General features: G+C 38.4%; 1 protein-coding gene across 16 annotated transcripts in view; it reads right to left on the bottom strand.

Moving 5' to 3' along the window:
• RNF212B (ring finger protein 212B) overlaps positions 1-25,139 on the bottom strand; it is a 64,874-nt gene that overhangs the window by 25,299 nt on the left and 14,436 nt on the right. For 6 of the 16 annotated variants that reach the window (XM_070241204.1, XM_023622318.2, XM_070241195.1 and 3 more), the window contains 7 exons: positions 22,705-22,743; positions 16,060-16,160; positions 14,166-14,218; positions 13,700-13,774; positions 1,933-2,051; positions 1,225-1,285; positions 501-529 (listed from right to left, as the gene is read on the bottom strand). In XM_070241204.1, coding sequence (XP_070097305.1) covers positions 501-529; positions 1,225-1,285; positions 1,933-2,051; positions 13,700-13,774; positions 14,166-14,218; positions 16,060-16,159 — 437 coding nt within the window. In that variant the 5' untranslated portion in view covers position 16,160; positions 22,705-22,743. Of the gene's footprint in view, positions 1-500; positions 530-1,224; positions 1,286-1,932; positions 2,052-13,699; positions 13,775-14,165; positions 14,219-16,059; positions 16,161-17,858; positions 18,040-22,704; positions 22,744-25,139 lie in introns of those variants that run through there. The other 10 variants (XM_070241216.1, XM_070241214.1, XM_023622340.2 and 7 more) reach the window with 7 other exon arrangements.

Genomic DNA, 25,139 nt, shown 5'->3' with positions numbered 1-25,139 from the left:
TTAACAATTCATAGGGTACAGACATTACCAATTAGAATAACTGGTGATGCACACCCAGAACCTAACATAGTACCTGATAAACAGTAGGCACTTAATGAATATTTATTGAATAAATGAATAATAGAACATCTAACTCTGTCTAATGAAGTCTTTTTTTTTATTTTTATTTTTTTCGGATTTCATATTTCAAATTCTGTATACATTACATCATGTTCACCACCTGAACACTAATTATAGTGTGAAGTCTTGACAGAGGAAATGACATGTGAGTCAAATTTTGAAGTAGGAGTAGGATTTCATAAGGGGACGGTCAAGAGTGAGCATTACATTCAAGATTTTTACTTCAGCACTTTTCAGTGAGTAACTCTTTCTTGGAGAAGTGAAAGATAAATTCATCAACCACTTTCTCCACCTCAGAGCCCACTCAGGAGTTACAGCCAAGAGTCAAGAAAGAACAGAAACTGTCAAAGAGGGCTAGTATGGGGCCTGATAAAACTGACCTGCTTCCTTGGTACCAACTTGGAGATTCCTGTAGGTGAAAAAAATGGGAGTGAAGGAAGCTGCAGCTCAAGGGTCCTAATCAGTGGATCTTACTTGCGAGATAACTAAGCTGCAATGTCCTCTCATTGGGGTTGCTAAGATTCCTAGTAGGAGGAAAAACAGCGACAGTATTTCCTTAGGAAACTATTAGCTTTGGGGGATTAAAATTTTAGTTCCTCCTCACAAAAACACATTGGGAATTCTGTAGACTGATACATGTGGGGAAATATGGAGAGTCTATCGGAAAGAAAGAAAAATGACAGGATTGCAATGTGCTAGAATAGTTACAACAGTAAGATCAATAGGAACATTATATGAACACAAAGAAGATTCCTAGGAAGAGAGAAACGTCTAGGAAATAGAGTTTGAGGAGAGGAAGGGTCCTGAGATTCTTGAAGAGACATTTTAAGTTACAAAAGATGTTTCTTCTATAAGAGAGCCTCCCAAATGGTGAGTTGTGACTCACTGATGTTCGAGAATGGGTTACCAGGGTGCTAAATATTAACCCTTCAGCCCCCAAGGTCGTCTGTGGCCTGGTCCATTTACTGCAGTGTGCTTGTTGTACAGACATTATCAGTTATACGTGCCATGATGCGAAAAAGTTAGGCAACACTATCCTATACAGTCAGCTAGATAGATGGGAAAAGTAGGAGAGAAATAGTAAGGGAAATCTACTTTATTCACCTTTAAGATGGCTAGGTATTTCTTCAGTTCTCCATTCTCCTTCCTTAAGACTGACAGCTCTCTAGGCAAAAGATGGAAACAATCAGTTCCAGCAGGTCAGTGGGATAAAAAACCTTATTTTTATTATTATAAACATCTAGTTAACGCATACGGAGAGATGCCTGCTCTATACAAAGTATTTCTGTCAGAGATCTAGTGATTCAGGGGGACAACGGCAGGATTTTCATGGTGAGAAGCATCAGGTGGACGAAATAAGGAGTCAGGTGATATGGTTTCAGAGGTGTCTACATAGAATTCCATTTCCACTCCATCTACACCCCTGGCCTGCTGATGTCTGAAAATTTCCATCAAGAATCCCACCTTTTAGGTTAAGATTTCCAAAGCACACCCTCCCAGAGGTAACATTTTAAATGCTCTCTCAAATCTTTATCACTGTGAGAAGGCTATGTCCAATTTCTTGAGTGAAGAAGCAGTTTTTGATAGGGGGGAAGGCAAAGAGGAAAGCTATAAAGTGAGGAGGGCCCCTTTGAGGAAAGAAAGAGAAAAATAAAATGGAGATTGAGGGGACCAAAAACTCTATTACCTGATTTGCCCAAAACAAACATAAACACATATGCAGCAATTTTCAGGCTTTGTATCATAAGGAAATAAGGGCTACAGCTTCTCTGAAAGGAAAAAAGCTCTCTGGTGATTTGATTTGTCACTTACTTGTCCTGGCTGGTCACAGTTTGCTGTGCCTCCTGCACGGCTGCTTCTAACTTTGTAATTCTATGCTTATAAAAGGCAATAAGGAGATCTGTTTGTTTCTTCTGGAAACTCCACACCTGCTGGGGAAAAACAGGTCTTTGACATACACCCCCCCCCCCCAGCTCATTTCGCCTTACTTCTGGCAACAAAGGGAAATCCATCAAGTCATACTTTATTACTGATCATCTTCTTCTGGAGCATCTGGCCTAATTTTCAACTCCCCAAAACTAGAGGATTCAACACAGGGGAAAGCCAAAACTTTTCATTTCCAGGACAATGGCTTCCTAACTTCTTAATGAGAATGTTTTGACATAGTAGAATGGGCCTTTAAAAATATAATCTTTCGGGGCTGGCCCCATGGCCAAGTGGTTAAGTTCGTGCGCTCCGCTGCAGGCGGCCCAGTGTTTCGTTGGTTCGAATCCTGGGTGCAGACATGGCACTGCTCATCAAACCACGCTGAGGCGGCGTCCCACATGCCACAACTAGAAGGACCCACAATGAAGAATATACAACTGTGTACTGGGGGGCTTTGGGGAGAAAAAGGAAAAAAATAAAATCTTTAAAAAATATATATACATAATCTTTCATGTTGAGCAAAAAGAGTAACACCCAAAACACTTTTTCAAGCTTAGAATTGGTTCTGATCTGACTTGTCTACTATTAGTTTAGACTCAGCTTCCACATTGCTAGCTACTAAACAACCCTGTAACCAATTTACTTTCCCTAACATACTCACACAGAGACAGCTGTAAGCTGTTTATGCTGCTATGATAAAGGGCAAAAAGGCACAGATTCCTGAATTTTATTTCTGGGCACAGACAAATAATTTTATCTTTTGCTTTACTTTACCATTTGATAGACAGATGTGCCTATCATGGGATCACTGAGTCAGATCAAAAGTTAATATTTAGAAAGTGTTTTGGCTTTGTCAGGCTCTATTTTTGAATACACAGCAGTATTTATGTCTCATCTGCTTCCTCCCTATTCAGACTATAAACCTTTTGTCTAAGGTCCTTCCCTAGATCTTGGTACTTTTGTCATAAACTTTTCATTCTCATCTAATTTGCAAGTTGTTTTTTCCACCTTACTACAGAATTGTACTTAACAGTTTATACAATCTCTGAACTCTTCCCTTTCTTCTCAAATGTAAACTAAACTAGTTCTAGATGGATAAGAATTCATTGTAGTCTATTTTATTTTTTTTAAAAGTTATTTTCAATAAAAACAAAACATGTTCATTTTAGGAAATTTGAACAGTGCAGAAACAGAAAAAAAAAATCACTCAGAATCCTGAGAGTTACCTAAAATGGTGCGGTGATTGGGGAGCGATAGATATTATAGATAGATATAATATATAGCCAAGAAACAGTATCCCAAACATCCTAACCTACTCTTGGGATCAGTCTGTGGTAAAATTAAGTTAGTATCAGGCTAGAGCCAAGAAAACCCAAATCCCGCCCTAGAGTAGTTCTCCCTTTGAAACCACCAAGGGTCACATATGCACGGAACAGACCCCACTGTGGAACTCCAGGGCGCCAGACTGGAGTACTGGAAGGCCTTTTGCCTAAACAGGCCTACTTTGCCTACTCACTCCAAAAAACTCAAACCCAAATCTCAGACCTGACCATCCCAAGAAGAAGAAAAACCAACCCAAAAAATAACCACCGGCACAAAGTGTTGGAGGAGAGGAACAAGTGGTTTTGTCCAATGCTAGAGTACCAACATTTAGCCTATTTCAAATACATCCACCAAAGAAGATTTTAAATCCTAACTTAGTAACAAATCTCAAAAACTCATTATTCTCTCTCATTTATATCCTTCAACCTTATAAAAAGGTGGGCTTCTTTCTTTTTCTAAAGAAGGACAAATTTTGCTCTTTTTTAAAAAATTGGGATTATTTTGTTAATATAATCACACAGAGCAGATAATAATAAAAGTAGTTCTGTTGCTATCACTAAACACTTTCCGGATAACACCAAGTGTTATTTATTTTATTGGAACAATGTATGAAAATAGCTGCTTATAGACCTAGATTCCTTTCCTACATTCCTTTCCTATACTAGGACCAGGTAAAGGTATTATGATCTTCATGCTCTAGATTCTCAGTCATTTTGGAATTGAAACATGGAACATAATTTTTATTTTATTTACTGAAGAGAATATTTTAAAACTCCAGTTCTGAATTAGTCTAGTTAACGGCAAGAGGCTGGAGAAAGCAATGGAGAAACCACTGAAAGATCCTGAGAGAGGCACCGTAATGGAAGCAAAGGGGGAGCTCAGTAGTTTATTAGGACAAGACTTAAGATATTTAGGTTCAGCGTGGGGTGTGCATTTTACTGCTTTATTTTTTAAAAAGGGTTTTGTTTATAAAAGTAATACACACTTTGGAAATGAACACTAGCTTGATGGATTGTTTCTTTTGTACTAATGAATGGCTTTCCTAATTCTTATTTTTAAATGTCAGAGTTTTTTCAGTTGAAGATTTATATTCCCATGCAATTTTAATGCTTTGAACATTTGTAAAGGAGTTGCTAAGTCTTAGAAATTTACTTTAAAGGTTCATTTTTACTTTAAAAGTTCACTATCTCCCTTTGGCACTCAAAACTGATTAGTTTGCCTTATCTATCTTTTGTGAAACTGACTCCCTTGTTCCATAATATCTAAAGGTCTTAGTATGTTTGAATTATATCTCAAGATAATCATATAGTTGAGAAAAGAAATTTCTCTTTACAGAAGTAGTCCAGCTAAAATAAATGAGAAAGGAATGACAGAACTAAAATATGAGCATTTTGTAACTCCTACAGAATTAACAGATCTATGTAAAGTTCATCAACGGCTACCATCACACAAAACAAGAGACAGAAGACCATTACATAACACTTGGTGGAACACAACACTGCTATAAAGTAGTCTTGTCTCCCACCTCCCAATCAAATGATTCCGATTAAGCCTAAATCTAACTAGTAACCTAGAGGAAATATAGAGCACAGATGAGCATACTAAATGATACCATGGGGATACAACGAACAAAAGCCACACTGTGAACAACTCTCTAGGACAAAAGACCATTTTCTTCAACAATAATAAGAAAAAGAAACGAGAGGAAATTTATAGTTTAAAAGAAATTTAAGAGACATAACAATTAACTGAACTATATAGACCCTACTGAAACCCAACTCAAATACAGTTTTAAAATAATTATGAGACAACTGGGGAAATGTGAATGCTAACTGATTATTTGATAATATTAGGGAATTATTATTTTAGCATGACATGGATTTAAGAAGAGAGTACCCATCTTTTAGAGATATACTCTGAAATATTTACAGATTGAAATGACATACTATCTGGGTTTGGCTTCAAAATAATCTAAATGGGGTGGCAGGAGATATAGATGAAGGAAGACTGGCCATGAGCTGATAACTGGTGAAGCAAGGTGATGGATACATGAAACTGGAAATGCTAAGATAAATAGTATGGTTTCTTGTCCTTTAGCAGCTCTTCACTGTATAGTAGAGGAGACATTCAGACATGTGAACCAATAAATAAAATACAAGGTGATAAGTAGAACAGAAGAAGTATGCATAAAGTATAGAAATAATGATTAAGAGGTAACTATTCAGTCTTCAGAGTATGGAAGTCAGGCGTTCCAGGCACAGAGGTACGAAACTATACGGTGTATAAAAGAACTGCAAAGAACTAAATCTATGTTATAGATTAGGTAACAAGTAACCTTATGTTGGTACATGAGATGTGAGGTGGTACTTATAGATGAGAATGGAGAGGTAAGGAGGAACCAGATCATTAAGGGAACTAAGTGTCACTTTGAAGTCTGAAACTTAAGTGATGAGAAGCCACCAAAGGGTTTTGAAAAGGCAGTTATACGTTCAGATTTGTAACTGAAATGGATTATTGTGGTGATCACAGAGAATAGATTTAAGCAAAAAAGAGCCCTAAAAATTCTTCCTTATCAAAAGCAATTGGAGGACTGTTAAGATGTCAGGGGTACCCACTCTGAATGAGAGAACCTCAGCAGCCCACCGGCATGCATTAAGTTTTGAGTTACAGAGTTTGTGATCAGAGCGACATAACCTCTCACACTGGCTTAAGGTTCCTCAACCTGCTCAGTAGTGATAAAGAACTCGACTAGAGGAGCCAGCTGGGTGGCACAGTGGTTAAGTTCGCACCTTTTGCTTCGGCGGCCTGGGGTTTGCCAGTTCGGATCCTGGGTGTGGACATGGCACTGCCTGGCAAGCCATGATGTGGTAGACATTCTGCATATAAAGTGGAGGAAGACGGGCACGGATGTTAGCTCAGGGCCAGCCTTCCTTAGCAAAAAGAGGAGGATTGGCAGCAGATGTTAGCTCAGGGCTAATCTTCCTCAAAAAGAAAAAAAGAACTTGACTACACTCTTTCAGAAGTCCCAGATTAGCTTTTTCTTTTAGATACAATAATCTTCAACTAAATAAAACCTTTCTTTAAAGGCAGCATTGATTATCACAGTTGTTCAATTTTTTAACTCAAGTGAGGGATGGAGAACTGGTCTGATCTATTGATGAGTTCAGGTGTTGATGTGAGTTTATTCAAATGTGTATATGGTAGTTATTTATGTATATGCTGGCAAAACATATGACTTCAAAGTCAGCAAACTACTGACAAGGGCCAGCTGCCTGTTTTAGTAAATAAAGTTTAACTGGAATATAGCCATGCCCATCTGTTTACATACTGCCTATGGTTGCTTCTGTGCTACAACAGCAGAGATGAGTAGCTGCAACAGAGACTGTATGGGTCGCAAAGCCTAAAATATTTACTGGGCCTTTAAGAAAAAGTTTGTCAATCCCAACACTAAATTTATGAAAATCTCTCTATATATATCCATTTGTGTCTTCTCTGAACTTGCCTTTCTTTGTGGATGTATATCTTTCCCACTTTTTCTCTCAATCTCTCCTTTCTACTTCTTATTCTGTTTGGTTTCCTATCCTGTCTGTTCTTCCCTATTTCTATTTATTTAATGGACATTTATGTTACTTGTTCTTAATTTAAAGTGGATAGGCCCAACAGAACGGGAGAAATTGTACTGGAATATATAAAGAACTCTTTTTTTTCTTTTTTTTGAGGAAGATTAGCCCTGAACTAACTACTGCCAGTCCTCCTCTTTTTTGCTGAGGAAGCCTGGCCCTGAGCTAACATCTGTGCCCATCTTCCTCTGCTTTATATGTGGGACACCCACCACAGCATGGCATGCCAAGTGGTGCCATGTCTGCACCTAGGATCTGAACCAGCGAACTCCAGGCCGCCGAAAAGTGGAACGTGCAAACTTAACCGCTGCGCCACCGGGCCAGCCCTCAACAAGTTAAACATAAGAGTTATCATTGGACCCAGTCATTCAACTCCTACATATATATCCAACAGAAATGAAAATACATGTCCACACAAAAACTTGTACACAAATGTTCATAGCAGCATTGTTTGTGACAGCCAAACAGTGGAAACAACTGAAATGTCCCTCAACTGGTGGATGGATACATGAAATGTATATCCATCTATGTAATAGAGTATTATTTGGTCATAAAAAGGAATGAAGTACTAATGAAGTTCTAATATACACTACAATGTGGATGAACCTTGAAAACATTATGCTCAGTGAAAGCAGTCAGTCACAAAAGATCATACATTGTATTAATCCATATTTATGAAATGTCCAGAATAAGCAAACCTATAGGGATAGGAAGTAAATTAGCAATTGCCCAGGGCTAGGGAGGATAGAGAGCATTTAGGAAGTGCCTGCTAATGGGTATAAGCGTTTCTTTTTAGGGTGATAACAATGTTCTAAAGTTAGGTAGTAGTGATCTACAATTATGTGAATATACTAAAAGCACTGAATTGCACACTTTAAGGGATGAATTTGGTATGTAAAGCACATGTCAATAAAACTGTTATTAAAAAAGTAGATGGGATATTTTATACTTCCCTTTCAAAACAAGTTAAAAAGTACAAATTTATTTTTACTTGTGTGGTCACTAATTAATTTCCTGTAGGTTTGTGACCTTCCATAATCTACTATGAGTTTTCCACATTATTCTTTAAACTAATATAGTACTTTACAGCTTTCAGAATGCTTTCACAAACATTATCTCATTGGATCTTTATGAGAACTATGATGAGTACTATTATTTCACATTACACGTGAGGGAGTATGAATAGTTCAAAGAAACGAAGTTACAAGCCAGCAGGCAGATGTAGTCTTGAGATTTCTACTCCAATAGTTTTCCCAGTATTATCACTTTACCATACTTCATATATATTAAGGGAAAAAGTTCAGTGGGGAAGGTTGTTCTATTCATTCTTTCAAAGAGTATTTATCGAATCCTTCTATGTTCCAGTACTGTGTCAGGAGCTGATATATAAGATGAATAAGATTGATACTGTTCCTGTCCTCATAGGAGGATGTAGAAAAGCAAACAGAAAATTCTAACATAATATAGAAATATGGTGTTATACATGTTACATCCATGTATATGTTTGGGGACAAGAATGTTCCAGACAAATGGAACAGCATGTACAAAGGCCCAGAAGCAATAGAGAAAATTATGTATATAAATAATTAAAATAGATTCAGTCTGTCTGTATTATAGTTGCAGGGAGGTGGGGATAAGAGATGAGACTGAAGCGCTAAACTGGGACCAAAGCATATTTGGCCTCATAGGCCATCCTACAGGGTTGGACTTTATCCTCAGAGCAATGGTTGTATTCAGTGGTTTTAAATAGAGAAATAACATGATCATATTTATATTTCGAATGACTCTCTGGCTTCAATATGGAGAACCGATATGAAAAGGAAAGACTGGAGGTCAAAAGATCTGCTGGGAAGCTAATGCAGTAATCCAGATGGGAAGCTATGGTGGACTGAATCAGGAGGCTGGAGACAAAGCAGAGAGATTCAAGTATTTGAGAGAGACAGAACTAATAGGACTTAATAATGGATTGGATAGCCATCCATTGGTTTGCAATGGATGGCTAAACCATCCTAACTGGTTTCCCTGCAAAAAGAAGAAATTAAGAACGACTCCTAGATTTTTGGTTTGGTCATTATGTGGATGGTGATTATCATTCATCATGATAGAAACAGGAAGAGTAGCCTGTTTTCCTGTGTGTATGTGGGAGGTGGGCAGGGTGGAGGGGTGTTAAGAATAATGCATTTAGAGGTCAGCCCCATGGCTAAGTGGTTAAGTTCGCGCGCTCCACTTTGGCAGCCCAGGGTTTTGCCAATTCGAATCCTGGGCGCGGACATGGCACCACTCATCAAGCCATGCTGAGGCAGCATCCCACATGCCACAACTAGAAGGACCCACAACTAAAAACACACAACCATGTACTGGGGGGCTTATGGGGAGAAAAATAAAAAAATAAAATCTTAAAAAAAAATGAGTTCAGTTTGGGACATGTTGAATTAGTGAATTGGGACAAGTTTGCAAATGGATATATGGCTCTGAAGTGAGAGAGAGAGTGCTCAGTCACTCAGCAAAGATGTACTGAGTGCCTCCTATGTGGCAAAACTATGATCATTGTAGCAGGTACAACAATGAACAAAACAAAGTTGTTCCCTGCCTCTATGGAGCTTAGAGTCTATGGAGCATATAACAAACACCACTAAAAAAATTGCAATTTACCCAAGTATTATTAAGGAAACAAATAGGTTGCTATCAGAGAGAACAAAGGGGGAGACCAAATTTAGATATAGTGGGACAGAGAAGACTCCTCAGAGGTGACATTTAAGCTGAGATCTTTACTGGAGATAATAGGTTTGGAAGTCATCCTTATGTTGATGATAACCGAAGCATGGGAGTGGATGAGATTATCCACGGAGAGTATAAAAAGGAAGGAAAGTATCTAGAATGGAATGCTGAGAAATATAACTTTTTTTTTCTAGGAAGATAAGCCCCGAGCTAACTGCTGCCAATCCTCCTCTTTTTGCTGAGGAAGACTGGCCCTGACCCAACATCCATTTCCATCTTCCTCTACTTTATATGTGGGACGCCTACCACAGCATGGCATGCCAAGCGATGCCATGACTGCACCGGGATCCGAACCAGTGAACCCTGGACTGCTGCAGCGGAACATGTGCACTTAACCACTGCACCACTGGGCTGGCCCCGAAATATAACTATTTAAGAGATGGACAGAAGAGGAACACAAAAAGGGAACAGAAGTTGGTTAGGGTAGCAAAAGAAAGAATATTTTAAGGAGGAGAGAGTGAGCCTCAAATGCTGCTGAGAAATCAAATACAACAAGAACAAAAAAAGCATCCATTGGACTTGATAACAAGGAGGGTGCTGATATCCTTAGCAAGAGAGGTTTCAGTGAGACAGTCTAAAGCTGCAGAGAGCTGAGGAGAGGCTTGGGAAGTGAAGAAGTAGACTGAGTGCAGACACACACCCATGGATGTACGCCAATGCAGTCCTCTTTCTCAAGACCCTACTCACCGTACTCCTGTGAGGGTCACCAACAAGCTGCAGGTTGCCAAATCCAGCTGACCTTCCTGTGCCCTCATCTTCAACTCTCAACAGTGTTTGACCCAGTTGATTATTTCTTCCTTCTTGAACCCTCTTCCTTTCTTGGTTTCTGTGACACCACGCTCTCCTTGTTTTCACCTCTCTCATTACTGCTCTTTGCTAACCTTTCCTCTTCCTCTACCTGATCACTAGATATTGAAGGGACTCTTTCCTGGGTGATCTCTAGTCCCGAGGCTTTAAAACTATCTATATCCTGATGAGTTCCATACTTTTATCTCCGTCCTTGACCTATGTCCTGAGCTCCAGAATGGTAAATGTATCTGCCTTCGTGAATTCTCCTCCCGGATTTCTAATAAGCAACTATAACCTAATATGTCCAAAATGGTATTTTCCCTCAAAATGGTCTTCCCAGTCTTGGTAAAGGATACAATCATCCCACTCAACTGTTCATGATGAAAACCCAGACATCTTCCTTCACTCCTCTCTTTTTCTCATCTTCCACATCCAAATCAACAGCAGTTCTACTAGTTTTTCCTAGAAAACACATCTCAGATTTAACTCTCCCTCTCCATTTCTATTGCCACCACTTTAGCCCAAGCAGTCTTGCTCAGATTTCTCCCATGGCATCCTAACTGGTTTCCCTGATTCTACTCTCAACGACTCTGTGGTCTACTCTCCATTCAGCAGCCAGATTCTCTTTTAAAATTATATATCAGATGATGCCATTTCCTTGCTTAAAATTCTTTAACAGCGTCCCACTGCACTTAGAAGAAAATCTGAATTCTTTACCATGGCCTACAAGTCCCTATATGATCAAGCCTCTCTCTCTGATCTTACCATGAATCATTCCTCCCTCCCTTCCTCCCAGCCTTAATGTGCATTCATTCACTTAAACATTTCTAAGCACCTAATCTGTGCCAGGTACCAGTTAGGCATTGGGCAATGCAAAGATGATACCTGCCTTTGAAAAGCTCACAATTTAGTGAGAGAAACAGACGTATGAACAAATAAATTAAAACACTTTCACGGAGTTAAGTACTTCTGCAGAGTTAAGAGCAAGGTGGGATAGGAGTACAAAGGACAGAGTAAAAATCTATAGGAATCAGGGAAGATTTTACCAAAGAAGGAACAATTATCAGCATGCATTTGAAAGATGGCTAGTTGTGGGTAAGGGTGTAGTCTACGACCTAGGAATAGAAGAAAGCGAAACAGGTCCATATGGGACTCTCCAATCCCCAAAGATACTTAGATAGTTTTACCTAGTGGTGAGTTAAGAATTCAAAATGGGGGCCGGCCCAGTGGCACAGCGGTTAAGTGCGCATGTTTCCCTTTGGTGGCCTGGGGTTCACCGGTTCGGATCCCGGGTGTGGACATGGCACCACTTGGCAAGCCATGCTGTGGCAGGCATCCCACATATAAAGTAGAGGAGGATGGGCACGGACGTTAGCTCAGGGCCAGTCTTCCTTAGCAAAAAGAGGAGGATTGGCAGCAGATGGTAGCTCAGGGCTAATCTTCCTCAAAAAAAAAAGAATTCACAATGGGCAGTTTGATCAACTACTGGCCATAAAGTAGTACAGTAGAAAAATGTCTTTTCAGGTCATTACAAAGATTGGGGATGATTAAAACACTAATGGATATTTAGATCAGCATTCCATTCATTCAACAATTTTTTGAGTGTCCGCTACGCATTAAGAACTATCCCAAGAGCTGGGGAGACAACAATAAACAAAACCAACCAAATCTCTGCCTTCATGGAGCTTACATTCCAGTGCAGCATTCAGACAACAAACAAATATATTATGCTAGAGATAAGAGCTATGATGAAAAATAAAGCAGGGTGAGAAGTAGAGAGTGTTGGGGCTACGATTTGAGATATGAGAGTCAATGAAGGTCTGACTGATGAAAGAAAATTTGAGCTGAAGCCTGAATGAGGCAATCCAGGTATTACTTGCATCAGTTATTCAACTTCACAGATTAGGAAAACACATTTTCAGACATTGCTGACTTCACCAAACTAGCCCTTCACTTAGTGATGATTAACTGACCCTTTCCATTTACTTTATCTTGATTATTACACCATGTGTAATTGGTCCCATGATTAGGCAGGTTAAGATTCAGACTGCATATAATTTCTCTACCGATTATTAACTAACCCTGGGTTTAGTTATTAACCAAAGGTCTGCTCTTTCTCTTGTTCATGTGACCTTGTTTACATTTGTCCTTGAATCTCAGCTGGATTTTATCTCCCCATAATGTTAAGTAGTATCTCAAATATGATGGCTCACCCAAGCAGCTAAAAGCAGGATGCAGCCAAAACCTTAATTTCCCTTCCTCTATCTCCAGAGTTAGGATTGAGGAGTGAGACATCAAAGAAAAATTAAATCTACTGTTTTCAGCCAGAAAATGGATATGGATCATCTTTATATTTAGGAAAGGGATACTCTCCTAAGAATGAGAAGTAAGAATAGAAGGAGAACTGTGATAAAATCTCAAGAAACATGCCAAGATAGGAATCACCTGAGGCCATGCAATATAATCTCAGTGGGGAACTGGAGAGTGGAAAGGAAAAACCAAAGTTTTTACAATTTGGGAGCTCTCTCAAATGGTTGTCCTGCCTTCTTTCCGCCTTCTTCTACATTCCTATTGCTCCCGACCAAATCAATGGTATGCCAACATATGATGCATCAGGAAAAGACAAATATTTTATAAAATTCAGGTAACTAATTATGAACACTAAATGAAGAATTAAATATATATGCATTACTAAGAAAGGCTATTAAAAAATGAGAATGGGGAACAAGAAACCCCTTCGTGAACTTAGGTCTATAAGTAAAAGGTTGAGCATTAGACCACTAAACCTATTGTTTGCAGGGTCAGGCGTATATATTCAGAGCGATTTTTAGAAGATCCATTACTCTGCAGAGAAAGATGATAAAGCTCCCTAGAACCTTCTCTATTCTTAAAAATTACTTAGCAAAACTAGGAAGTACAAGGCAAGATGTCAGCTACATAGTGGTTTTTACAGCCTATCACAGATTCTGGGTCAGTAAAAAGTTAACTTCAGATTTGTATCATCAGAGAAGAAAGCAAATAGAGCAGCCAATTTCTCTCCATTGTGTGCAAATGCCGTGTAAACAGAATCTTTGATAAAGAAAAATAAGATGCAATCAGACTTTCCTGGAGGATAAGATTTTCCTCACTTTTGTTTCTCATACCTGGGAGATGTGATTAAAATACTGCAAAGCTGTCTCCACAGGGCTTTTGAAATACATCTTCTCCTGAGGTTTCAGCTATGAAGAGAGTAAGACAAACAATGACCATATCCACAAAGGAACGAAATAAAATACTGGCAAATATGGCAAGGGATGTGCCACCCTCTCTAGAGCATCTGGTACTATTTCACTGTGCCAAGTAGGAAGGCGATCACCCTAGGAGATGCAGACTATGTGTCCTAACTCTCCTTACCTTGCGGTCCTGTACCAGCAGCCACAAATAATTCTTCTATCTATTTTTCACCCTTTTCATTCAACTGCTCTCTGCAAGTTTTGTTTGTTCTTTTTCTTTTCTTTCTTTCTTTTTTAAAAATTCAGTGTTTAGTCACTCATCAACTGTACTTCCTGTATACTTCCTACAGGCCAGGAACGGGATAAGATGGTTTGCGGCAGGGAGAGAAAAACTTACGTTATCAGAAAGAGCCAGATGCTTGCAGGCAGTTCCACAAACAGCACATTTTTCTGGGAGGGAAAAGAAAAAAAACATTTGATTCTCATGGGCACGAGGTTAGAGTTTCCTAAAGTACACGGTGATAGTCAAGCAGGCTAGCAAGAGAAGAGGAAAAGAGGGCTTACTGAAATGAGAATATCATTGTGCTATAGAAGGTCATCACTTGAGCTCTGTTCTCTAAATCAGTACTTCCAAACTAGCATGTTGATGACAAGTAAGGCTTTAACACTGTACCCATGTCTCGCTCTCTTTTTTAAAATTCTCAATTTTCTTCTGCAGGTCAGGGACAGTTCTAACTGCCCAGCAGAAGTAGTGGAGTACATTTACAAGAATAGTAGGAAGAGTAAAAGAGTATCCATGATCTCAACTTGAAGTAACTCGTTTTTTATCCTATCTACCTGACCGCAGGTATGCATTAGGTACTACAAGAAACTCCCCAATTATCCCTGCCCTGTTCTCACTTTGCTAATATCTCTGGGATCTTGCTTTGAAGCTCTGCTACTTTCATTCCCTAATTAACCCAATCTGAAAGATGAGAAAATTAAAATTCCTAATCTTTCCTTGTAAATTGAAATTTTAGTAGTGGTGCTCGTTATTAATTAAGATAAAAGCTGTGTCAGGAGAAACATCACATGACATATGCTTCACAGAGACAAACCACTCCAAAGTGAGCTGCTGTTACCATAGTAAATAGCTTTGTTACATTAGCAGATAACTTAAAAGGGTCACGAGATTCATATAGAGAAAAAGACTTCTCCAGAGGCGACCTAACCCTGACTCTTCTCTGCTTGGGGACTAAACGTTTTTCCCACTCTTTCCTCTGTATTATTGCCAGAGTGAGCTAGCAAGTGCAAGTCATTCTTCCATTTAAGAAAAACACCAAAGAAAATTCCACAGCTCTCCATCACCTGCAGGATAAAGTTCAGGTTCTTTAGCCTGGTATATAGAGCCTTCCATCCTCTCTAGCCTCATCTCTCACCATTTCCTACCTTATTCTTTATGCTCTACCAATCCCAACAATGTATAGTGCCCTGCACTATGGTTTTATGATGTGATATGTGTTTATATATGCTGTTCTCTTAAACTAGAATGATCTTCCCTGCCTTGTTCACTTGGCAAACTCTAGTTTATTATTCAACACTCTAGTGAAGCAATACCTCTTCTATGAAATCTTCCCTGATCAAAGCACCCTATCTCAAATCCCTCTTTTGGGCCATTTCCATACCTCGTAAATATTTTAGCATTAAAAAAAAGCAAGTTAAATTCAAGTCTCATTTCTAAGACTTAATAGCAGTGAGAACTTGGTCAAATCACTTATCCTATCTGAACCAGTTCCTCATCTATAAAATGAGTCTACTAATAACTACTGCCTGGAATTGTGGTAAGGATTCATAAAATTGTACAAGTGAAAATACTTTTTAAACTGTAATGGTATCACCACCACCACCACCACCATCATCATCATCATCATTTCTAATCAAATTGATTTCACAGGCTAGACCACTTCCCATTAGAAATGACTCTCGTTATCAACTAAACTTTCCCCTATTCCTGTTCATTATCCTTACTTTCTCTCTTTTCTCTAATCAGTCTGATAACCTTGTGGCTTTCCCTGCGACGGGCTTCAAAACACTAACAAGTACCTTTTGGTGCTCAAGTAATAGATACCATTTGCTCAATCATTCTTTATTAATGGATTCCTCCAGTTTCCATAATCAACAGTTTCCTACTCTATCCACACCACCTTAGGCCTACTAAGTTTTTTTCCCCAAGTTACACAGAAAAATGGTTGATTACTATTTCCCGGTTAAAAACATTTTTGCCTCAATCTAAAAACAGTTAAGTCACTCACCCAGAGTCACACACTTTTTACAGAAAATATGGCCACAGCTGGTGACAAAGAAATGGGCTCCATCTTTTCGGAAACACTGGTTGCAGTGAAACCAATCCATTCTGGAGCAGATAAAGAGAAAGAGTATAATTAACAGCTCTTCAAAAATCTATGTAACAACGTGTGCTTAGCTTCTGTCATCTTTTTCTCTTTTTTTTTAAGATTTGATTTTTTCGTTTTTCTCCCAAAGCCCCCAGATACACAGTTGTGTATTTTTAGTTGTGGGTCCTTCTAGTTGTGGCATGTGGGATGCCGCCTCAGCATGGCTTGATGAGTGGTGCCATGTCCACACACAAGATTCGAACCAGCGAAACCCTGGGCCACCAAAGTGGAGCGTGTGAACTTAACTACTCGGCCACGGGGCTGGCCCCAACTTCTGCCATCTTGAGATGTGAGCATATTATTGTGGGTATTCCAATTAGTTGTAAGGAAATATATACACCTTTGAAGCGACAAAAGCAGACTGCAGACTACGTTATACCATGTTTTAAGAAGAAAGAAAAAAAAACATATATATATATATAGTAAAGTAACAGGACAATGACAAGATTTTTTGAGCGGTGAGATTATGGCTGTGTGTGTATGTGCTGCCTTTACACTTTTCTTGTTTTCCAAGTTTTCCAGATTAATTTACGTATCAGTTAGCTATTAGAAAAACAATCTCAAAAAAGAGAACTATCCATTTCTTTCCTAACAGCTTCCTGTGATCCGGCAAGATGGAGAGAGGAGGAGGTGGCAGACCAGACATAGAAGATCACATATTAGCCACCTGGGACACATTTTATCTACGGGGAAACACGGTTTGTGAATGACAATGTTGTCTCAGCTTGTGCAATTTTCCTTCGACTCCACAGAAACTCAGAATCAGAGAACTGGAAGGGACCTTGAAAATCATTCAACTTTTTGTTCAATCCCATCATTTTTCAAAAGATATATCTAATGTTCACTGAAAATCAATGACCTGCCCAGAGTTCCATCTTTAGTTAGTGGTAGCTCTGGGATTAGAACCCAAGTCTCCTGATTCCTGTGTAAAGTTTTTGCTACCACATTAGTTAAGCCTTTGTGTCAGGCATGGCAACCATACATCCTATATTTTCTGCCAATACTCATTCCATATAATTTGTTAAATACATAACTATGTAAATATGACTTTCTAAGACTTTGAAATGAAATTGACATATCAAAAATACAGAACTGAGCTGATACATACTGAGCTGTAATTAGTTCATACGTTTAATGAATTCCTGTTTAATTTCACAAATATACTATTTAAGAATATAATATTTATTAGTTTGATCTCTTTTAAAATTAAATTGGGAAAATAAAACAGAAGGTCATTTTATTTCCCCGCCTAAGTCTTCTCTTTAATAAAAGTTTTTAAGTGGCGTATGGAGCGGTTCGCTAAAAGAATGCTGGCTAGTTTGCACCACATTTCAACACGTTTGTCACATAAGGCAAGATTCACGATAAAAACTTCCTGGACAACCAGTTCAATGCAAACGCATTACACCGTGAGAGCCGCGAGCTTCACATTTCTATTCGTTGCTCACGATACAGCAACTTCCACCAGGAAGTGAGGCTAAAGAACCACTGAAAATGCCCCTCATCTATGCCCTGGTTTGTTTAGGGGCAGCAAATGTTTTATTCAAATGGCCAGGTGAGCCCCTCACAAGAAGGGCAGTGGTGAGGGCGAGATTCGCCTGGTTTCTAGGGGAGAGGGGGAACTTAGAGTCTCAAATTACCAATACTTTTCTAGCTACCTTCCCTACCCGCTTGGCCGCCGTGATCCCAGAGGGTCCCGGATCTCATCGAAATCATCCACTTCTCCTCACGACAAGCTGGAAATGGCGGGAAAATACACCGCGCGCCCGGCCCCAGGGAGAGACAAGAGGCTGGGCGTGGCCGCGACGGCGCGTGAGAGGCGTGGGCGGGGCCTAGAGGTGTGCTGAGCGCATGCGCGGGGCCCGGACGCCCCGGCGTGCGCCAGGCGTGGGCGGGGCCCGCGGCCACGTGCTGGGGGAAAGGGTGGGGCTCCAAGCGGGAGAGGTAAGGGTGGTTCTACTTAATAGTCCCGGAAAATGTAATATCTTGTTTAAAATTGGGAACACTTAAGGAATGTAATCTAATCCCATACCTGTTACTGTGGAAACAGCACAGTGAAAATAAACCTAAAAAAGTAAGTTCCAGTAGACAGTAACACACTAGAAAAATGTGGTAAAGCAAATGAAAACTTCAACCTAATATTTTTTAATGAAATAAAGAAAGTAGTAGATGCTTTGAAAGAACAGCAGAAATCAGAAATAGAAAAGCTAAAAAGTGATATGGATAGAGAACAGGAGGATATTAAATGAAAACTAACAAATCTCACAAAAAAAGTTTTTAACTTTTTTCAGAAATAAATGAGAAAAAAGGCACAATTAAGAGCTGAAAGGAGAATGATTTTTCTAAAAAGAAAGATAAAAGCTTTTGAAAGAAATCTTGGGGCTGGCCCCAAGATTGGTTTTTAAAGATAAGGGGAAACCCCTTTGAGCATCCAGACAAAAAGTACTAGCCACTTTTAGGGAAGAGAAAATTAGATTGGCATCAGACTTCTCTACAGCAGCATTTTATGCTAGAAACAATACAGCGTTTTCAAATTTTTCAAAGAAAAAATATGATCCAAGAACTTTATATCCCTTTATATTGTCTTCAGGTATATATGCTGCTGACAAAAAATGTGAACATGAGGAACCCATTAAGCAGTGGTTCTCAAACTTTTTGGTCTGAAAACTCCTTTACATTCTAAAAATTATTGAAGACCCCCTCCCCAAAGAGCTTTTGTTTATGTGGGTTGTATGTATCAATATTTGCCATATTAGTAATTAAAACAGTAATTTTGGGGGCGGGCCCCATGGCCAAGTGGTTAAGTTCACCAGCTCCACTTCTGGGCACAGGGTTTCACTGGTTCGGATCCTAGGTGCCGACATGGCACTGCTCATCAGGCCACGCTGAGGCAGCGTCCCACATGCCACGACTAGAAGGATCCACAACTAAAATATGTAAGTATGTGCTGGGGGCATTTGGGGAGAAAAAGCAAAAAACAAAACTGAGAAATTTTAAAATATTTATTCATTTGAAAACAATAATAAATCCATTAAATATTAACATGACATGAAAAATAACTATAGTGTCCAAAATAAAAACAATTTAGTGAAAAGAGTGGCAGTTGCTTTACAGTTTCAAAATCTCTTACTATCTGACTTAATGGAAAGCAGCTGGGTTCACATGTCTGCTTCTACATTCACTCTGTTGCAATATGCTGTTTTGGCTGAAGTATGTGAAGATCTGGACTCACCCAAATATATACTTGGAAAAGTGAGTAGATTTTAATAGCCTATTTGGATAATTTGAACATTTTTCTTTGATACTATACCAAAATTAAAGAAGTAGGAGTTTGGGGCTGGCCCCATGGCCAAGTGGTTAAATTTGCACTCTTCACTTCCTCAGCCCAGGGTTTCACCAGTTCAGATCCTGGGCGCAGACATGGCACTGCTCATCAAGCCATGCTGAGGCAGCATCCCACATAGCACAACCAGAAGGACCTACAACTAGAATATACAACTATGTGCTGGGGGACTTTGGGGAGAAGAAGAAGAAGAAAAGAAAGAAGATTGGCAACAGATGTCAGCTCAGATGCCAAAAAAAGTTTTTTTTAATAAAAAATAAAAGAAGTAGGAGTTTGTTAAAAGCTAGTTGCAATGTAGGATCTGACATCATATCAACGAATATGTAACATCTTACATTGAGACCAAACTGGTCATTTGGGAAATATTGATGCACTGAGTTATGCACATTGACACATTTCATTATACAATATTAAATATTGACACACTTCATTATATAATATTTAAAAGTCACTTTTGTTAATATTGCTACCTATTGCATCAGAAAAGTATTTGAGTATTGGGAAGCTCTGAAGCTCACAGTTGCAGATATGTTTTCCAAAATTCTTATTTTCCTCTGAAAGCTTGAATTTTATCGTTGGCAACAAATACTGTCACTAGTTTTCCTTGAATTGATGAGCTCATTTTGGTTTTTTTTGAGAAAATGTCTATCGGATACTCAAGTCTGAATAACTATAGTTTGTTAGTTGTTCTTTTTTCCTGCTTTTTCTCCCCAAATCCCCCCAGTACATAGTTGTACATTTTAGTTGTGGCTCCTTCTAGGTGTGGCATGTGGGACGCCGCCTCAGTGTGGCCTAATGAGTGGTGCCATGTCTGTGCCCAGGATCCCAACTGGCAAAAACCTGAGCCGCTGAAGCAGAGCTCGCGAACTTAACCACTTGGCCGTGGGGCTCGCCCCGTGTTAGTTGTAATTTTAAGTAAAAATGGTGTTCCATAAAAAAATGATTAGTTCACTTCATAACTCAAACCATCACATAAAAGACTTTCCTAAATATAATCTTAATTCTATTTAAATATTCTGGGTCATAGAAAAAGGAAAAAACTTTCAAAAAATTTTTATGAAATTAACATTGATAGCAAAGAGTGATAAAGATTGCACACACACATAAAAGAAAACTATAGGACAGTTTCACTTGTGAATATTGATGCAAAAATCTTAAATAAGATATTAGCAAATAGAATCCAATAACACATTGAAAAAAGTATACATTACATAAGGGCCCGTCTGGTGGCATAGTGGTTAAGTTGGCACACTCTGCTTTGGCAGCCCGGGGTTCACAGGTTTGGATCCCAGGCATGGACCTAGCATGGATCATCAAGCCACACTGTGGCGGCATCCCACATAAAATAAAGGAAGATCGGCAACTGATGTTAGCTCAAGGCCAATCTTCCTCACAAAAAATAAATAAATAAATAAAATACAAATTTTTTTAAAGTATACATTATGTATAACCAAGTGATGTTCATTACAGGAATGAAAGGATGGTTCAGTATTAGGAAAACCATTAATGTAATTTATTATAGTAATATTTCTAAGAAGAAATATTATACAATCACCTCCACAGTTGCCAATAAAGCATTTGTCATAATTCACATCCATTTCTGATTTAAAATTTCAGTGAAGTAAGAATCAATGGATATTTCCTTAACATAATTAAAGTGCTATGTGCATATGTGTTTGCAAAGCTAGCATGTTTTTTAACAAGGAAACACTAGAGGCATTCTTGCTAGTTAAGAATGAGACAAGAATACCGCTACCATTCAACATGGTATTGAACATTACTTTAAAAGGATAAGATAGAGGCCGCCCAGTGGTGTAGAAGTTAAGTTCACAGGCTCCACTTTGGCAGCCTGGGGTCTGCAGGTTCAGATCCTGGGTGCAGAGCTAGCACCACTCCTCAAGCCATGCTGTGGCAGCATCCCACATAAAAAAGAAAAAAAATTGGAGGAAGATTGGCACAAATGTTAACTGAGCGACAGTCTTCCCCAAGCAGAAAGGGGAAGATTGGCAACAGATGTTAGCACAAAGTCAATCTTGCTCACACACACAAAAAAAGATAAGATGAAAAAACCTTTTTTGGGGGCTGGCCCCGTGGCCGAGTGGTTAAGTTCACACGCTCCGCTGCAGGCAGCCCAGTGTTTCGTTGGTTCGAATCCTGGGCGTGGACATGGCACTGCTCATCAAGCCACAGTGAGGCGGCATCCCACATGCCACAACTAGAAGGACCCACAACGAAGAATATACAACTATGTACCGGGGGGCTTTGGGGAGAAAAAGGAAAAAATGAAAAAATCTTTTAAAAAAAACCCACAAAAACCTTTTTTGGCAGATTGTATTATTGTATAGCTGAAAAATCCAAGAGAATCAATGGGAAAACTTCTATAAGTAATTTAAAAATTTAGTAAAGTAACAGGCTGTAAAATTAATGAAGAGAAATACAATTCCATATTTAAATAATAACCACTTAGAAGATATAATGGGAGAAAAGACTCTAATTAAAGTGCTAAGGCAGTAATTTAACAGAAATATGCAAATAGATATGAAGAAAGCTTCAAAACATTACTGAAAGAGACAAGAGTCAACACAAACAAATGGAAAAGCAAGTCTTGTGTTTGGTTAGGAAGAGTCAATATCCTAATGGTGTCAATTCTCCCTAAGTTAATTTATAAGTTTAACATGATCCCAATAAAAAACACCAACAAGTTGTCTTTCTGGAATTAAACAAATTGATTATAAAGGTCGTATGGAAAACTACCAAACAAACAAACAACAATATCCAGGAAAACCCTGAAAATGTTTAGTGTCATGTAGGGTGGGAAGCTAGCCACACCCAATATTAAGACATATTATAAAGCCTCTATAATTTAAGAAGCGTGATATTGGTGCATAGATAAACATACAGACTAATAAAATAGAAAGTCCAGAAATAGAAGCATGTACATTTGGAAAATTTAATTTATGATAAAGGTGGGGAATTCAATGAGGGGGAGGAGTTGAATTTTTTTAATAAATAAAGTTGGAACAACTGGATAGCCATTTGGAAAAATACCAGATTGGGTCTGTATCTCACTTTTCACCAGGGTAAATTTCAAATGGGTCAGAAATCTAAAGATAAAAAGTGAAACATACAAGCACTAGAAGAAGACATGGGAGAATACTTACAACCTAGGAGTGGGGGAAATATTTCTATGATCCAAAAATCTAGAAGCAATAAAAGAAAAGATTGATAAATTTCACTACATAAAAATAGAAGAAGACCTTTTTTTGGCCAAACTCTCTCTCTCTCTCTCTCTCTCTCACACACACACACACACACACACACAAACACAAAACCTACCACAGACCAAGTCAAAAACTAAGTGACAGATTGGGAAATACTATCTTCCACTTAAATCACAAAGGGCTAATAGCTTTAATATATAAAGAACTTTTTTAAAAAGAAAGCTAATGACTTATACATTTGAGCAAAAGTCATAAACAGTTCACAAAAAACATAAAAATGGCCCTTGAACATATTAACGATATTTAACCTCACTTTTAATGAGATATGCAAATGAAAACGCCATCAAAGTACCACTTTCCGTCTATCAGATTTCCAGAAATCCAGATATTTCATAAAATACTCTTGGCAAGGTTATGGGGAAACAGGGACACTCATATATTGTTGATGAGAATGCCAAATGGTATGACTGCTCTGCAGTGCATATGGCTCTATCTTGGAAAATTACCTATGTATTTATCCTTTAATCCAGCAATCCCATTTCTAGGACTCTGTCCCAAAGACACACTGCCAAAAGTATGAGATCAATTATGAACAAGGTTGTTCTTTGCTGTACTATTTATAATAGCAAAAGATTGCTGACAACCTAAGTATTTATTTATCAGTGACAAATCATAGTTGAATATTATGCAGACATAAAAAGAAATTAGAAAGATCTTTATACACTAATTTGAAGCAATTTCCAGAATTTATTGTCAAGTAGAAAGAAAAGAGGTAGAAGATTACATAATATACAATTCTTTGTTTAAGAAAGGGGAGCTAGCAAGATATATCAAAAAGAAACACTAGAAGATTAAACAAAAATTACTAAAAAAAAGTTACCTACAGAGGTAGGAAGGTAACATTGTCGAGGTGACAATATAGAAGGAAGACTTGCCTGAATTTAACTTGATATATATATTGTCTTTGGAAATATAATTGTTTTACATATTCAAGAATAGAATTAAAAAGCAATTCCTAAAAGTTGGAGGGGAGGAGACTAAAACAAATGAATTTAACTGTACATCAGATTGGTGACTTTAAACAAGTTTATTGAGCTAGATTGGCATACAATCAACTATATATATTTAAAATGTACAATTTGATAAGTTTTGACATATATATACACCCTTTAACTATCACTACAATAAAGATAGTGAAGCTATCCATCATCCCGAAAATTTCCTCTGCTCCTTTGTAAACCATCTCTCCTAACCCTCTCCACACTTCTCTCCCCAGGTAACCCAGGTACTTTCTATCAATATAGATCAGTTTGCATTTTCTAAAGTTTTATATACATAGAATCATATATACTCTTTTTTGTCTGGCTTCCTTCATTCAGAATAACGATTTTGAGATCCATGCATGTTGTTGTATGTGTCAATAGTTCTTTCATTTTTGTTGCTGAGTAGTATTTCGTTTATCCCTTATCCATTGATGGACATTTGAGTTATTTCTAGTTGGAGGCTATTACAAATAAAGCTGCTATAAATGTTCATGTACAAGTCTTTGTTTAGACATATGCCTTCTTTCCTCATGGGTAAATACCTAGAAGCTGAATGGCTAGATCATATAGTAGGTATGGTAAGTACATATTTAACCTTTGAAGAAACTGCCAAACTTTTCCAACGTGGTTGCACCATTTTACATTCCCTCCAGCAATGTATGAGAGTTCCAGGTTCTCCACATTATTTCTAGCACTTAGTATGTTTATTCCGTTAATTTTAATGATTCTCATAGGTGTATAGTAGTATCCCATTGTGGTTTTGTATTTCCCTAATGACGAATGATGGGGAACATCTTTTCATATGCTTATTTGCCATCTGTATATGTATTTTTGGTGAAGTATCTGTTCAAATCCTTTGCCCATTTTTAACTGGGTTGTTTATTTTCTTATTATTGATTTTGAGAGTTCTTCATATATCCTGAAGAAACTCCTTTATCAAATACATCCTCAGTCTGTGGCTTGTCTTGTCAGTCTCTCTCTCTCTCTCTCTCTTTTTTTCTGCTGAGGAAGACTAGCCCTGAACTAACATCTGTGCCAGTCTTCCTCTATTTTCTATGTGGGTCACCACCACAGCACGCTGACGAGTGGTGTAGGTCCATGCCTGGGATCCAAACGTGCAAACCCAGGCCACTGAAGCAGAGCACACCAAACTTAACCACTACACACAGGACCGGCCCCAACTCTTTTTAGTCTCTTACTAGTGGTTTTTGAAGAGCAGAAGATTTTACTTTTGATGAAGTCCAATTTATCAATTTGTTCTTATATGGAGAATTTTTTGGTGTCATATCTATGAAATCTTTGCCTAATCCAGGGTCACAAAGATTTTCTCCC

Source organism: Equus caballus, chromosome 1, assembly GCF_041296265.1.
Source record: "Equus caballus isolate H_3958 breed thoroughbred chromosome 1, TB-T2T, whole genome shotgun sequence".
In the NCBI taxonomy this organism is placed as follows: Eukaryota; Metazoa; Chordata; class Mammalia; order Perissodactyla; family Equidae; genus Equus; species Equus caballus.
The sequence above is the reverse complement of the archived record's forward strand: the minus strand, read 5'-3'. Positions and strand labels throughout refer to the sequence as shown.